This window comes from Lissotriton helveticus, chromosome 11 (genome assembly GCF_964261635.1).
Source record: "Lissotriton helveticus chromosome 11, aLisHel1.1, whole genome shotgun sequence".
In the NCBI taxonomy this organism is placed as follows: Eukaryota; Metazoa; Chordata; class Amphibia; order Caudata; family Salamandridae; genus Lissotriton; species Lissotriton helveticus.
The window spans coordinates 941,642,143-941,660,258 of record NC_136072.1 but is presented as its reverse complement, the minus strand read 5'-3'; the positions used below and the strand labels follow the sequence as shown (position 1 = coordinate 941,660,258).

The 18,116-nt window shown below is 42.8% G+C and overlaps 1 protein-coding gene across 1 annotated transcript in view; it reads right to left on the bottom strand.

The window, feature by feature from the left end:
• The window catches only part of LOC144791350 (solute carrier family 2, facilitated glucose transporter member 11-like), a 736,021-nt gene that overhangs the window by 499,274 nt on the left and 218,631 nt on the right, over positions 1-18,116 (bottom strand). The window contains exon 2 of the mRNA XM_078666027.1: positions 13,973-14,071. Coding sequence (XP_078522153.1) covers positions 13,973-14,071 — 99 coding nt within the window. The remainder of the gene's footprint in view (positions 1-13,972; positions 14,072-18,116) is intronic.

Here is an 18,116-nt window from a genome sequence, read left to right as displayed (position 1 = left end):
TTCACCTATATTCTCTGCCTGCATTACACTTGTCACTGTTTACATGGACTGACCTTTTAGCTAGATATTACACAGCATTCAGATCTCCGGTTTTCCATGGTTCAAAATCTCATACATTATGCATGAGGATTCTTGGCAGCACAGCAAGACTTTCATCTCCTGTATAAAATGTATGTACCAAGTTCAGTCGCGACGTCATGTTTTAGGCCGACACAGTAACTCAGCAAACTAGGACCCCTGGGGAGACCTATGGGTATATATACATCACGTTTTGCTAAGATAGCTAGAGGAGATCGAGACTATCCGGCCGACACACTGACCAGAGACGCTGGGAGTCCTGCATGCAGACGCTCCAGCTCGCAGTGGTCTAACATCCCTCACGGGTTGTTAAACTCTAGACCAAGAAGGGCTCCCACAGTCTCACTTAAGGTAATGGGGGTGACTAGATCCTTAACACCTACACCCATTCTAGGTACAATTAGGTACATCTAGATAGGGAGGCATCGTAGGAGTACGCTCCTTTTATCATGTGTTTTATATACTTGAATGTATTCATGATTTTAGTAAGAGTTCATCTGACACTAATCCTAGAGTGTATGTTGTGTAAACGTGCAGATCCTGTATATTTTCTGTAGGAACTACACAACAATATATTCATGCATCTGAAAGTGCACATTGAGTGTCTAACTAAGTTAGCTTAACCAGAGGAGTTAAGCATTTACGTCTAAATAAGAAATGCAATTTTAGATGGCACTAGCTAATCCTACGCTTAAAGGCTTTGCTTTAAAAAGGGCATAAGGCTTTGTAACTATCTAGATTGGCATGAATGACACTGTGCTAATTCTAGGGATTGGAGGTATGCAGATTCAGAGTTCTAGTGGTGTTGCAGGGTTCCCCATATAAAGGGGCTGCTATCTACCTAAACTTGGGAATTACCTTGAGTTCCTTCCTTTCTTTTAGCATTATATATATATCATTCACACACTCACTTCCGGGGGCCATCTTGGAGAGGTGACGCTCTAGTGGTTGCACTAGGACCGTTAGCAGCCTCCTATTTAGAGTTTGAATGGGGCTGACGCGCAGCGGGCGCACCGAAGGTGCGCCAAAGGTAAGCCCGTCTGTGCCCGTCCGTGCCACGTCCGGGCCGAGGACCGAGCATGCTGTCCTACTCATGCCGAAACAAGACCTAACTAGGGACGTTATATTGTCCATGAATAAACAGGTTACACAGTGTCACGAGACCCTAGAGGTGGACAATTGGCTAGGACCAACCTGCTGCCGTCATTGTAAGATAGGGCTTGTCCCCGAACCAGCCATTAGAGGGAGAAATGGGCCAACTTTTTACCGGGGAGGGCTTATTAATGCTAGGTCAATGTGTCTGATTTCTGAGGGCAAACTTGATTCGCTCTTTGTCACAGAGACATGGCTGAAAGCCTGGTGTAACCCCGATATTGCACTGACCCTCCCGCAAGGCTATCTCATTCAACGACTGGATAGGCAGGAACAACGCGGAGGGGGGCTTGCAATTATTTATCGTGATTCTATGAAATGCACTTCATTTGAATTACTGGAGATCAAAGGGGCGGAAAGCATGGGTTTCTGCTTGCAGAACCACGAGCCTTTCACCTTCTCAGGGGCTCTAGTTTATCGCCCACCAGGCCAACAAAAATATTTTCTAGAGAGCATTGGGGTGCTACTCAGCAATCTTACCCTAAAATTCGCCAATTTTACACTGCTAGGCGATTTAAATCTCCATTTGGATTCCGCCGCTGATTCGAATGCAGCGTGCTTCAGAGATTTAAGGAATGTCCTTGGGCTTACCCTGCTGACTTTAGATCCCACCCACACAGCAGGACATACCTTGGATTGCATTTTGCTCTAATTTAAATACCTTGAAGGTTAAACCCCCTTGTGTGCTGACGTGGTCTGACCATAAGTTCATTCCATTTGATCTCCTAGTGGGAAAGAAAGCGACAAGAGCGGGCTTGAATAAAGCTGGCAGCCATACCAAACCTGACTGGATAAAGCTAATCGCTAATCCTGACCTTCTGCAGGGAGCCTCTGAAAGTAAACCTACAACGATCGGCCATACTGAAACAGACATTAAACGTTTCTGCGATCGGATCACCGAACTCTGTGGCCCGACGGACCCGATCGTTTCAGGCAAAACTCGTGGACGCAAAAAAATGTCCGCACCTTGGTTCTCACTGTCCTTAAAGGAGAAGCAAGGTGAAGTTAGAATATTGGAACGGAGGTGGCGTCGACGCTATGAGGCTGAGGAGCTCAGCATTTATAAAACGGCCGGGAGACAGTATCATGCCTTGATTAAAATCGCCAAAAAAGCTTATTATTTAGAAGCCATCACCTCCTCTAACAATAAACAGAAAGAGATTTTCAGGATTGTAAATAGTTTTATGAACCCTAGAACTCTCTCGCTCGAGATTCCACCCTCACTGACCCTCTGCAACTCTATTGCCCATTACTTTGAGAAAAAAATACAAGACATAACTAAAGACTTCCCACAACCAATTCCACTCCCTCCGGCTGGGGCGAATGAAGAGGGCACTGGGACAGTTAAGCTTAAAACCTTTAGCCCCATTAGTCTAGAAGAGTCCTGTCGGGCCATATTAGCTAGTAAATCTGGCTCACCTTTTGACCCTTGCCCCCCGATGTTGCTACATGCCCTAGTAGACACGGCGAACCCGATTATCAATGACATTAACTCTTCACTTTCCACTGCTGAGATCCCGCTGGATTGGAAACTCGCTGCTGTAAAGCCTCTACAGAAAAAACCTTTGGCAGATCCTACTACACTCTCCAATCTCCGCCCCATTTCGCTGCTTCCAGTATTATTCAAACTGACGAAAGCAGTTGTAAATAAACAACTTACAAGGTTCCTGGAGGATAATGATATCCTGCACCCTAACCAGTCCAGGTTTAGGGCTATGCACTCTACGGAGTCTGCCTTGTTGTTTACTGTGGAGTCCCTGAGGACCGTCATGGACCAGGGGAAGAAGGCTGTACTGATTTTACTAGATCTATCGGCGGCCTTCGATATGGTCTCACACTCCATATTGATTGGCCGCCTAGTAACATCAGGGATAGCAGGATTTGTACTGAGTGGCTGAAAAACTTCCTCAGTCATAGGCGGCAAGTCATGGTATTGGGAGAGTTTTGTTCGGAGGGGAAAGAGATGACGACAGGGGTGCCGCAGGGCTCCAGCTTGAGCCCCGTACTTTTCAATCTGTACATGGTCCCCCTGATCGAGCTGATTTCATCCTTTCAGATCAGCACTATATCGTACGCTGATGATACTCAGCTCATCCTAGTATTGGATGGTGAGGTGTCGGGAGCAGAAGAAAATCTTAGAAACTGCCTCGCAGCCACCTTTAACAGGATGAGGAATAACCATCTCAAGAGCAATTCGGGCAAAACCGAAATCCTGCCTTTTGGACAGCAAAATCTGTTCTCCCCCAAACTATGGTGGCCGCAAGATGCAGAAGTTCCTCCTAACACCATTGACACAGCCCGCAACTTGGGTATCAAGTTCGATGACTCATTGTCATTTAAACAACAGGCGGTGGCTGTGGCCGGCACCTGCTTTAACACCATTAGAGGCCTAAGGAAATGTTTTGATTTTCTTCCACTCGCAGCCAGGAAAACGGTGGCGGTTGCACTTATATCATCTCGACTGGACTACTGCAACAGCCTGTGCGCAGGATTAAATAAATCTGTCCTGCACAGGCTGCAGATGGTCGAGCATGCAGCCGCCCGCCTAGTCCTGGGCTGGCCGAGGAAGTCGTCTGCCTCGGCGACGCTTAAGACCCTCCACTGGCTGCCAATTCATAAGCGCATCCTGTTTAAAATACTAGTTATCACATTCAGGGCATACCATCAGCGAGGGCCAAAATACTTTTTGAATCACTTCAGACGTTACGTGCCATCCCGTAACCTTAGGTCTTCAAATATGAATCTGTTGTTGATTCCCAAATTTAGGCTTGTCACGAAGGGAGGGAAATCTCTTGGAGTGATAGGTTCCAGGTCGTGGAACAAGCTCCCGCCGCAATTGCGGCAAAACCCCGCTGAGAACCTATTTAGGAAAGCTTTGAAAACCTGGATTTTTAATCTTACGGACACCGCGTGCAAAGCCTTGGTATAAGTATGCAGGGCCCGATGCCTGAGTAGTTTTCCTGCCTGTTCCATCTGGCTACGGGCTACTGCGCCAAGATGCTCCCTGGATTGATAGCTGCGCTATGGAAAAGTACAATTACATTACATATATATATATATATATATATATATATATTCACTGAAAAAACCATAGGTTATAGACCATATATAGTTAGGAATTAGCATTTACAAAACCTTGAAAATTCACTGAAAAAACCTTAGGTTATAGACCATATATAGTTAGGAATTAGCATTTAGAAAACCTTATTTTACTCACACAAAACCATTGAAATTCCATATATAGTTAGTTGCACTAACTATATATCGCGCATCCGCAATCCACTGCTGATGATGTCACATATTACATCATTCATGACATGGTCAGTGACATCACTGATGACATCACTGATGACATCTCAAATGACATCACTGATGACAACATCCAGTGACTGTATGTTTCTGTAAAGTTAAAATAGGTTTTACATATTGAAGAATGAGTAGATGTATAAGTGTCTGAATGAAGGTTTTAGTAGGTGCGTGGTTGACTGTATGAGTGAGTGATTAAATGCGTCCTACTGAATGCATAGGTTAGTGACTAAACTGTGTGAAAGTTTGCATCAGTATGTCTGTTGTTGTGCAAGCTGCTGCATGTGTTGATCAGTAGCTATATGAGTGGCTATATGGGTTATTGATTGGTTGGCCAAGTATTTGTATGGGAGACTGAGTGTGTGTGTGGCTGGTTGGGAGGTGTGTGACTCTGTGCAGATCAATGTGTACTTGTATCAGTGATTGTATAAGAGAGTAAGTATGTGTTAGTATATGTTTGAAAATGTAAGGTGCTCTATGTTTAACTGTATAGATTAGAAAATGGAGGTGTGATTGATTCTTTGCATGACTGACTAGGTGTGTGAGTAACTCCATGGATGAGCAACAGAGTGTAAATGTCTGTATAGGTGTATGAGTGCATATGATAGTGTTGTAAAGATGAGTGATTGTATGTATGAATGATTGTATGGATGAATGAGTGAATGTGTGTGTAGACGTAGGAATCAGTGAGTGCGTATGTAGTAACTAGTATTGGTGTGTCAATGGTTTCAAAAATTATACTCTGTATTTAACACTGGTTGTAACAGAGGTTATATTAAAATGTGAGGAGATGCATTGTATTGTCACATGAATGATATCATCAGTGATGTGGTCATTGATGTCAAATGAGATGTCATCAGTGATGTCATTTGAGATGTCATCAGTGATGTCATCAGTGATGTCACTGACCATGTCATGAATGATGTAATATGTGACATCATCAGCAGTGGATTGCGGATGCGCGATATATAGTTAGTGCAACTAACTATATATGGAATTTCAATGGTTTTGTGTGAGTAAAATAAGGTTTTCTAAATGCTAATTCCTAACTATATATGGTCTATAACCTATGGTTTTTTCAGTGAATTTTCAAGGTTTTGTAAATGCTAATTCCTAACTATATATGGTCTATAACCTATGGTTTTTTCAGTGAATTTCATTGGTTTTTTAACAGCTAATATCTGTAGCTGTAAAATGTATTCTTCTTTAAATCCAAAAATATATTTTATATGTTTATGAATAATTTTTTTTTTTTATATATTTTTTTCTTCGTTCCCGCTTCGCGAATCGGGAAGCTTCCCGTTAGCTGACCTTGATGCCGCGAAATAGACCGCGAGCCGGTAAACGTTTCTTTACCGCAAGTGCCGCGTTAGAAAACAACATCGTGACGCCTCCCGTCCGCATGACGTTTCATGTTGTCGCGTGATACGTCATATGACGTGCTACGTTAGCGAACTGGTACGCGAAGCGAGTCGCAAAGCGCAGGTTTCTGGAAGCAAACCGGGAGGCCCTGCAAAGCGCTTAACGTAAACACAGCAGGTCATGTGACTTGGTAATAACACTTTTCATTGGTTCATTTCACTTTTGGTTTCCTAATGATGTAAGACTAGGTCATATAATCTAAAATGAACACTTTTCATTGGTTGAGAACTCTTGTTTTTCCCAAATGATGAAAATCCCTCCTTCTTTCCTCACTCTGACTTTCATCATTGTGAGAGAAAGACCCTTTGTGATCACTGAGCAATGGCTTCTTTAGTAGCTTCAGCTGGTGCTTCCCCACCACCTCCACCACCTCCAAGGAAGAGTGGACCACCTGCTCAAGTTATAATTCAACAAGAAGAGGAAGAAGAGGAACAGAACGACGAGCACGAAGAGAGGCAGTTTTTGCCTGAGGAGCCCAGGACGTCTCACCGGAAAGAAAACTTCATTTGGCAATTTTTTAAAATTCCCAAAGGTCAGAAAAAAGTAAATGCAAGATACGTAACTTGCCTTATATGTCAAGATAGACTGTCCAGAGGAACCGAGAAAAAATACAGTTTCGGAAACTACACAATGCATCGCCATATGACTAGGTGGCATCCTAACAACTACAGTGCTGCACAGTTTCGGAACGACCTAGATAATCTCCCTATTATGGCCAGAAGATCTGTTGTACCGGAAGTAACGGGACCAGAGGGCAGGGAGATGGTGCCAAATATACAAATGAGATTTGGTGAAGTAAAACACATCTGCGTATTTTGCGATGGATTCATTTGCTACGGAGAAAGAAGCATCACTCTGATCAATAGAGCTATTGACTATCATATGCAAGTTTGTACGAAACGCCCAAAATAATAAATACTTTTTTTTGTTTTGTTGCTCCTGTTGAGCCCTTTACAATGAATCGTTTTCATTGCCCCCTCCAAGAAAAACCCAAAAAAATATAAAACTGTTCAGAAAAATTCAAAAAAAGTAAAAAAAAATTCAGAAAAATAAAAAAAAAAGTTCTTTTCAGAACTACCTCCCCGTTATTAAAAAATTGGTACAATATTTGGAACTGTGCCAACCTCTATTTCTCTTAGTTCGCTTCCCAGTTCGCTCGCCGGTACGCGAACCGGAAGCGAACCAAAAACAGTAAGTATAAGGGAAGGAAACAGACACTTATGTTAAAAGAAAGACAGCTATAGGGGAGTAAACTAGAGATACTATTACCCGTAATCCACTGCTGATGATGTCACATATTACATCATTCATGACATGCTCAGTGACATCATCAGCAGAGGATTGCGGGTTTTTTGGCAACGTGCCTTATCCACGGTTTAATAACGCTGCCTTTTGCTTTATATAAGTTTTCAAATTGTATGAAATATATACCAATAGGTCGTTATGAACCTTTAGGTAGTGCTTTTCTTCATGAGGTCTGGTCGCTTCCATACACATACAGATGTTTCAAAGATGATCAAGAAGTTTATCTGAATGGAGAGGAATGCACTGAGACGCCAGATCATTCACTAATGTGTAGGCACATACAGTTACACGGTTCATGCAACAAACACCGACCAAATATGGCTTGCGTGTTGCAAGGCACGCCAGTTCCTGCTATCATCCCCACGTTCAAGTTGTTGGAAAATGGTAGTTATTTGATGCTCAATAATGAAGATTGTTCTGAGTTAATTAAAAGTATTCCTTTTATCGTAACAGTAAGTGAATGGGTTATTTGCTGCAGAAATGTTCTATTTCCTCCCACACATGAACATAGGGAGTTTTCAATTTGGCCACAAATACCAACCTTGGGAGAGATTTCAACGGCATGGCAAGAATAAGAGCTCTTTTGTCTCAGAGAGAGGTGGCCTTGAGTTCGGCCCGTGAAACTTTCGTGCTTCACATAGCGAACACCCGTACAGAGGTGCAGACCCTTTTCAATTCACATTTGCCTTTCAATTTCAGCAAGATTGTTCGGACTATCTTTAACGCATCCTCCACAAAGGCCCTGGCGCACTTTTTTAAAGTTGTTACCAGTGGTCTCGTGACTTCATTTGAGAAAATCTTTGGAGTCATCCCTGCTTTCTTTCATTGTATTTTCTCCACTCTGCTTCGTGGATTGGCATTTTTACTTGCATTACCAGCGGACGCTCTTGTGCTTTTTTACATTTTTAAATATGGATGTCCCTCCTATGCAACCTCCCACCCTGCAGCTGCTGACACTGTTCCGCAATCGCATGCTAGAATATTATGGCACAATGCCGTTGGCGATATTAAGCACGGCATATGGATTATCTTTTCGATTCTCCTACTTCACCTGTGTCCAGCCTGTATTTCACTGCCTGACCTGTGATTTCGATTGGGCCATTGATTTGTGTCTCTGCGGACCGGTTTCTCCTGACGTCGACTTTAATCAGCTGATGACTCCTATCATTACTCACGAGTTGGTTTGTCCTGGCGAAAGGATTATGGCTGTGGCATTGATGCATGGACTATTTGGTCCCTGGAATTTACTGGCGGCAGCACAGTCTTTCTTGGAACAGAGCTTTCTTGAAAACCCACCGAGCTGTCCTCTGATGGTGATAGAGGATCCGGTGCTGGGAGAGCAAGTATGTTCTTTTCCGCTTTTAAATTGGATGGCTGAACTGTTTTCGGATGAAGACGGTGACTTCCTATTGGAGGCTGTTGCAGCTTATTTTGCATACACAGTTATGTCATAGACCTTTTTCATGTTTGATATGCTGAGTACTAGCATTTCATTGACAATTCATTGACTTATTTTTCAAGTTTTTATTATTTACCTTGCCTATTGGCTTAAGACTCGATAAAGTACTTGGCTGTTTTATTTTTCTTTAGCATTAAATTTTCCTAGTTTTTAATGCTTTACCTTGCGGACCGTCCACATATAAACTTGCAATCTGCTCTCATGAGATGGCACTTCTATTATCTTATTCAGTTCGTTTCCGGATCATGGGGAGGTGTCATCTAGGTCCTGGATATCTTTACACCGTGTTAAGTTAGCATGGGCTCATTACCGGTTTAAACGCCATTTTTCCTTTTTTGCAACTTCTGCACACGACACTTAGTTGTTGCTTTAGCTTTCCACCTAGTAGTTCATCGTGGTTTACATGAGAATAATATGTTATTGCTCTACTATCTGCTTTGCTTGTTAAACTATATCTGTACAGCGAGTGCTAAAGTTTCAAGAACAACACGATACAGAATTGTTATGAGGTCTGATCTCCACGACTTCATACTCATAACATAAGTGCAACTTCTGCCAATTCTGGGCATGAGGCGGGTTTTATATTGCTTTGCCGAACACACATACACAACAGTTGATGCGGTTCACATGAAGAGAGAGCTGGTGTATGCTGATGTGATTCCTTCAAATCTAAGACACTAAAGTATGGGCACGCCCTAAACCAACACAAAGAGACCTTCTTAGCAAATAATATAATATGTGTATTAGGGAGGGTGAGATATAAGCAGCCGCGGGCCGTGGAGGGAGTTACGGTGAGGCAGGGAGGCGGGGAGGGGGAGAAGCAGGGTGGAGCCCTCTCTACCCTGCCCCTCCCCCTCCCCGCCTCCCTGCCCCACCGTAACTCCCTCCACGGCCCGCGGCTGCTTATAAGTGTTGCTAACTCTTATTCATTTACAGCATGTTAACATACTGTCACCATTCGCTTTTTATGTACTAGTAACTATGCTGGTAATTTTGCTACTGATAATATGTGTACTTGTATTCTCCACCCTGCTTCTCCCCCTCCCCGCCTCCCTGCCTCACCGTAACTCCCTCCACGGCCCGCGGCTGCTTATAAGTGTTGCTAACTCTTATTCATTTACAGCATGTTAACATACTATCACCATTCGCTTTTTATGTACTAGTAACTATGCTGGTAATTTTGCTACTGATAATATGTGTACTTGTATTATCTAAGGTACTACGCCTGAGAAGACGGCATTAGTAAATAAACATTTCAAATACACATGTGTTCTTCTTAACTCCATGTTCTGGTTTCTAAGAAATATATAACGACCGACTGTTCATGAGTTCCACGTATCCTGAGGTACTATAAGTTCATATTCTGGATTGTCTAAACATTGAGAGTTTGTTATATCCAATGTGACACTGTACCTAGCTTGCTAAGGAGTTTTTGATTACTAACGTGAGTTTTGGGACACCCTAATTCGCCGAGGTTCCAATCCTCTGTCCACAGTTCTGTGTGAGAACAGAAACCCTGCGACAGGGGCACCCCCGACCCTTGCTGGAGCTTCATCACACTTGCGATACAACTCCAGCAATGCGCCACCTTTACGGCACAGATACATCACGCATCTGTGCTGTTTTTGCCCCATGATGCGCCGCATTGTAAATGCAGCACACCATAGGTGACGGAACAGCGGCACAGAATGACTAACACATCCCTGGTGATGCGCCAGTCATCATAAATGTATCCCTATGCTTCTTATCTTGTTAGAGATGAACCGCCATATGTATCATCAAAGTTTTTTGCATTTCCTAAATAGCGAACTTTAAGGAATAAATAGCGATTCTTTACCATTCCTAGTTTGCGATTAGCTATTTGCTAATTACAAATTACCCATTCATTTCCTTCATTTCCATAGGGCGGTTGGACTCACTTTTAGCTCGAACGGCTGAATGGATTTCCACGAAACTTGGCAAAATTGTAGGGACTGGTAGCCCGATGTGCCTTTGCTATGTCTCAAGATATATGCTCCAGTGGTTTTTACGAAAATTCACTTTGAAAAATATATATTGGGCTACATTGGCCTATATATATGTTGGAACCCAAATGTAGCCCAAATGTAGCCCAATGTAGCCCAATGAAGCCCAATGTAGCCCAATGTAGCCCAAAGATGGCCGCCAGACACACAAAAAAACAAATGTAGCCCAAATATCAGCCAGATGTAGCCAACTATAGCCCAGTGACAGAATGACCAATCAGCTTCGCAAACCTCCGTTACGCGAAGCGGAGCGCTGTTACAGATATATATCTTTTTTTGAACGTTAATTTCTCAAAATCCACTGGAGCACATATATTGAGACCTAGCAAAGGCACATCGGGCTACCAGTCCCTAATATTTTACCAAGTTTCGTGCAAATCCATTCAGCCGTTCGATTATTATTATTATTTATTTTTTTTGCCCCGCGGGGCCCTTTTAAAACCTCCACATCAAACCTAGGGGGTCAGCGAGGATCTACTATTCCCCCTTATGGTCATTTGCCCCTTCGCTTTCGCCTCCTCTTGTCTCTCGATCCTACCGAGAGACAAGATGGCGGCCGCTACGGACTGTTTGGAATGTTGACAGACGCCGGAGAACCAATCAGCTTCGCTTCACAAAGCTCCGTTGCGCGAAAAGTACGCGTCCTGGGACGCTGCCTGGTCCGCTGTTACAGATATATATCTTTTTTTAAACGTTAATTTATCAAAATCCACTGGAGCACATATATTGAGACGTACAAAAGGCACATCGGGCTACCAGTCCCTACAATTTTGCCAAGTTTCGTGCAAATCCATTCAGCCGTTCGGGCTAAAAGTGAGGCCAACCGCCCTATGGAAAACTCAATGTTAAAAACACGTTTTGGGACCCCCCTTTTTTCTCGGCCCCCCCTTGACGAACCCCCCCCAAATTTTCAAGGGCTGCTCAGAAACAAAATGTGCCATTTTCCTGAAAATTTCAGCCAATTCCGTCCACAAACGGCAAAGTTATTAGACATAGAATTTTCAAAAATCCCATAGAGAAAAAATCCTAACTATATATACCTACTGGCGACCGTGGGCCCATATGCATTTGGGGTGTGAGTTATAGTTTGCTCCAATTACAAATAAACACATATATATATATATATATATATATATATATATATATATATATATATATATATATATATATATATATATATATGTGTTTATTTGTAATTGGAGCAAACTATAACTCACACCCCAAATGCATATGGGCCCACAATATTTATACCAACAAATAAAAGCACATGTACAAACTAGCCATTAACTGACAACCTACTTCCTTAAGAAATATACTGTGTCAGTAGTAATGTCTTCCATGATGTCAATGTAGGGTGATATGTAATTTCACCAGTGATGTCATCTATGTAATTTTTTATATCATCTGAGGCATCATGGTGCACTCATGAACATTGCATTTGGGCTGGCAGTTATGGTTAGGTGTTAACATGGACTGTGTAGCAATTTTATAGGCCAGCCACAGTCAAGCGATATATCTTTTAAATCATGTTACATGGATAACATATGCAACACAAGAACACAGGGGGTATAACAGCCAAATTATGTGGCTGGGCTGCCAATCGAAATTGCCAAGATATAGGAGTGTCTAAGTCACATAAAGCCAGCCTATTGAAACAAGGGAGAACACTATGTTTATAGGAAACACAGACACTTTATAGGTCATTTAGAAATTGGTTTACAAAATCCATACCGTTTAGCAATGGGTTACCATCAAATTGACTTGGTGATCAGTCCTATCATCTGGCCATACCCAGGTGTGAGTAAGGCTAGTCCCCTGATCATTGGGACCTAAAGAGCCACACCATTTCTTGCTGGATTAGGATTTGGTCCACCAACACAAATGAACCGTCATATGATGGCTGATCTTTAATGGTTAAGTGAATTATAGTGCAACACAAACAATATAGTGAGTTTAAAATAGGATGGTGTGCCCCCCTTATATACATTTTATTCTACGGCTGAACACCTCCTAATTAAAACCTAGAACAGTGCAAGGGAGACAGTCAACAAATATCTGTCTAGTAATGGGCCAACATGTTTCTGCCTATCGGGCAATCTGTCCCATGGCTTTCATCAGGGCCTCTGTTCTTTCAGTCGTTGCACTTGAAATGATTCAGAAACAAAAGCAAAAAAACACCACCAACACCAAAGTGGAATAATTTAAGAAAAGCGGTTGAATACGATACAACCTGTAACAACCGGAAACATTAGCCCTCCATGTCAAATGAGAAGTAAGATTTCCTTCATGGTAGGGGAATTGACCTCACCTCACCTGGACCTTGCTCAGGTTCTACGAGGCCCCGCACTCCTCGTTGGTACCTCAAGCTTGCATCTGAGTCTTGGGGGCATGGCCATGGGACAGATTGCCCGATAGGCAGAAACATGTTGGCCCATTATTAGACAGATATTTGTTGACTGTCTCCCTTGCACTGTTCTAGGTTTTAATTAGGAGGTGTTGTTCGGCCGTAGAATAAAATTTATATAAGGGGGGCACACCATCCTATTTTAAACTCACTATATTGTTTGTGTTGCACTATAATTCACTTAACCATTAAAGATCAGCCATCATATGACGGTTCATTGGTGTTGGTGGACCAAATCCTAAACCAGCAACAAATGGTGTGGCTCTTTAGGTCCCAATGATCAGGGGACAAGCCTTACTCACATGTGGGTATGGCCAGATGATAGGACTGATCACCAAGTAAATTTGATGGTAACCCATTGCTAAACGGTATGGATTTTGTAAACCAATTTCTAAAGGACCTATAAAGTGTCTGTGTTTCCTTTAAACATAGTGTTCTCCCTTGTTTCAATAGGCTGTCTTTATGTGACTTAGACACTCCGATATCTTGGCAATTTGGATTGGCAGCCAAGCCACATAATTTGGCTGTTAGACCCCCTGTGTTCTTGTGTTGTATATGTAGAAGTAGCTGGGGATAATAACCAGGCATGGGTCTCTAAACTTTATATCCCTTGGACCCTATCTCAACGGTTTGTTTTTGACATGGATAACATACACACAAACATAGATGTATCCATCCTTCCATAAATCTGCACAGTTTCTTTCTTACCTGGAAGAAAATATGTGGGTGACACTGACAAAACCATGAATAAAATCTATTGAATTTTTTTAAAACTGAAAAAGAGAAGAAAAAAAACCACAGTTTTTTTCATGTTTCACTTACCACAGTTGGCGCATTGATAACTGAACTATTGTACCCATATTGAAAAGTACCTCCAATGCCCACTGCAAATACAGCTAACAATAGATTTCTGGTTGGCACCTATGGAAATACATGAAAAAATACTTAAATATTGCATTAAAAAGGCAAATGGCATTTACATTTCAGAGGAACAACAACTTCAGAATTTCGTTAATGCATATTGTGGTTTTTTTGTGTGTTTTTTTTTGTCCTCATCTCACCTTAGATCTGGGCAGATTTTACAAGCCGACTAAGATGGACCTGGGAGCTCTTCTACTCACTGCATAGATCCATGCTCCCCCCGGGGCGTCCTCACATGGTTGAGGTCAGGGGCAATCATTGGACTAGGATTCAACCACCATTGATTTAACACAATTAGCCTATTTAACACAAAAACGTGGTTCTTTTTTAACCTCACTGGCTTTATAAATTTGTAAAGCAGTTTAAGGGAAGATTCAAATTGGGCTTCTATAGGGAGGGCCTGGGGGAGGGAGTTCCACACCAAAAATTGGGACGGGATCTCGCTATCTTCTGCCTCAAGTAGTCTTGCATACAAATAAGATATTTCTTTTTTCCTTAGTTGCGGGTCTAGAAATAGCTGCTCAAGATCCCAGTTCCCTTTAATTTCACCCTCTTCCGCCTCGTACCATTATCTCAACTGAAGGTACTTAAACCTTGGAAAGGTGGGACCAATCTTAGCTAATAACAATTCCCATGGAAGTGGACCATCCGAATCAACCAGATCCGACCATCTCCGCAAACCAGCCTCCCTTAAGGGTGTCGCTAAGCTGTCATTCAGACATTCTGGGGTCTCTGGTGAGTCCCATATTGGAGCGAGATCTGAAAAATACCCTATACCCCAAATTTGCCTCAATTTAGATCAGATTGACAAGGCGGTTTTCAAGAGCTTGAGGCGGACTCGTTTAAAGAATCTGGGAGCCCCAAATTTATACAGGACACCACCTTGCCCGCTGTCCCCCTCTGCTGAAACCATTTCCCTCAAAAGGTTACCCCACTTAGTCTCTGCTGGTGTTGTTATGTTAACAACATCCTAATACCTTTAAACTGGAATGCCATTAAATACCAGTTGATATCTGGTAAAGCCAAGCCGCCCTTTAGAAGCTTTCTTCTTACCTTCTTCCAGGACAATCTTGCACTTTTCTGCCCCCATATAAAACTTCCAATCTTGCCCTGAATGTTATTAATTATTTTCTGTGGAAAAGTAAGGGGAATTGTGTTGAACAGATATGTCAATTTGGGGAGGACCGTCATCTTTACTAGGTTCACCCTTCCGTAGATCATCATTGGGAGGGTTTTCCACCTAGCAAAGAGATACTCTATATCTTTTTCAATTTTAACCAAATTTAGAAGGAGGATTTTCTTCAGGTCTTTCACTATTTTAATCTCGAGATATCTAAACTCCCCACTTTCTGAACCTCCCCTGTGGACTGTGTTCCAACACATAATTTCAGTTTTGGCCGGGTTAGCAAGGTATCCCGACAATGAGCCAAACTCCTGTAACAATATCTCGATCCGAGGGATGGCAATATTGGGGTCACTAGTAAAAATAATAACATTATCAGCGTAAAGAGCAATTTTACACAGATAATCTTGTGATTTAAATGGTCTAATACCGTTATCCAACCTGATCATCTGCACCAGGGGTTCAATATATATATTGAAAAAAAGCGGGGACAGGGGACATCATTGCCTTGGTCCTCTCTGTATTTCAAAGCTAGTAATCAGGGAACCATTTAACAAGATTGTCGCTGACGCCCCAGTGTAAAAATTTTTTAAGGTCTGCACAAATACTGGTCCCATTCCCACAGTCTCTAATACCCCCCAAAGATATCTCCAGCACACTCGATCAAATGCCTTAGCGGCGTATAAGGCCACTACTGCTAAGGGGTTGTTCCTTCTCTCTGCTAAGTCGATATTACCGATCAAAATGTGAGTTTGCTCCTGGATGGATCTTCCTACCATAAAGCCTTTCTGATCGGGGTTTATTAGGCTTGGTGCCAGTTTTGATAACCTCCCTGCTAAAATACCCATAAAGATCTTATAGTAGGCATTCAGCAGGGAGATTGGACAGTAGGAATCTGCCAACAAGGAGTCTTTTCCTGGCTTCAATATAAAAACTATTGTGGCACCTTTCCAAGATCTTGGAACCACCCCAGAGGTGGAGTAGACTGAATTAAAAAGTGTATGGAGAATAGGCAAAAGCTCATCAGCTAACAATTTATAAATCTTGTTAGGAAGAAAATCAAGGCCGGCCCCTTTTTTATTTTTTGCCCTCTTAATTTGGACCTCTATCTCCTCCATAGAGGGGATAGAGGTCCAGTCTAACCTTTGATGCAAAAGCACTATCATTCTTAGATGTGGAAGTCAAGGCCACACCTGACGGGTTGGCATGTTCTCTGTTTCAGAAAAAGACGGATAAAAATAACGCCCTTCACTTCAAAAGCTATCATCCCCAGAGTCTCAAGAATAATCTTCCCTATGGACAATTCCTCAGGGTAAGACGAAATTGTTCCAGACTCCAAGATTTTGACATTCATGGTCAAGCACTGGTTAAGAAACTTCAGGAAAGAGGCTATCCACGGAAGCTCCTGAAACATTCTATGAAAAGGGCCAGATGGACGCCAAGGGAGCATCTACTTGAGAAGAGACAAAGGTCACCCGAGCAGCAGATGATGTGTGTATCCACGTTTGGACCTCACACACACCACCTGCAGAAAATTATTCAAAACTGCTGGCATTTAGTCGAAGAAGTAATGTCTGACGTCGGATTACCCCTGTTCGCCCTAAAAAAAAACAGGAGTATAGGGCAGCAGATTACATCTACACAACCTCCAAGAAAAAGAGACACCCAGAGCACTATCTTTGGAATGAATCCAGTCAAGGGACACCGGAAATGTGGCACCTGTTCCGTGTGCAACCTGACAATGGAAGGTTCGCTGTTCACGGATGGAAAGAAATTCTGGCGGCATGAGGAACATATGAACTGCAAGACCAAGTATGCAGTGTATGCGATCCAATGCCCATGCAAAAAGGTGTACATCGGAAAAACAACACAGGAGGTGCGACAAAGGATCATTCAACATCGATCCAGAATTAACAACAAAACCCTCACAGCACCACTGGTGTCTCATTTTCTACACCACAACCACACAGTGAATGAGTTGAAATGGACCGTGCTGTCAGTGATCAAAGTCGGTGGGGGTGGTGACCCAGAAATACGCTTGTCTCAAAAGGAAGCATACCTTATACTGAAATTTGATACAGCTAACTCCGGACTGAACGAACTGTCTGAATCAAGTAACCTATGAGCTATTGAGCATCTTGTTTGTAATAAATTGTGATTTAAATTGGCAAAGTTCGTATCAATGTCAGTTCTCTCAACTAACGATGCAGCTCTAGTGCCAGTGTCTGTGACGGGCTCTCGTGACGACCGCACGTACTGCTACGTCGGACTACGAGTACCAACTCTCCCTGCCATGCGTCAAACATGCGGCTCCTTTAATTCCTTTGATCCTGCTTGTGGCGTGCTCACGCCAGACGTCTTATGCGAGCAAGCAGAGCAGTTCACTTAACGAACAAGTGAGTACAAACGTTTAGTTCAGTTTACACTTACCCGCATTCGGAACCAGAGAGACAGGATACTTAACACAATCCCCGTTATTTCCGGCTAGGTTTAATTCGAACAGAATCGACAAACTGAAAGTCGTTCTCAAGAACCCCGGACCGATGAATGGCCGGCTCTCCCTGACTTTATATGCGACGCCGTCTAAGTTGAAGGTATGCTCGCCGGTAGTGGTTACTCATAGCTGTCATTGAAGCACGCTGCAGTAATAGTAACAAAAGGGAATGATGGACGAAGCGTTTGAGCAAATCAAACACTCACCCCCAGTCAACTGATCTGGGTTTAATCCATCACCATTCTTTAGCCCACTCAGCCACCCCATTTCAGACATGGCTATATGCAAATCAGTCTGACCCTGTGCCTCATGGGAACAGTCCAGCCCGAACTGCCAAGCCATGTCTTCCATGGACCAGAAACAAGCATCCTGGGACCGGTTTCGGATTCATAATCCTCATCAGCCAGGCTATCTTGAATCCAGTGGCC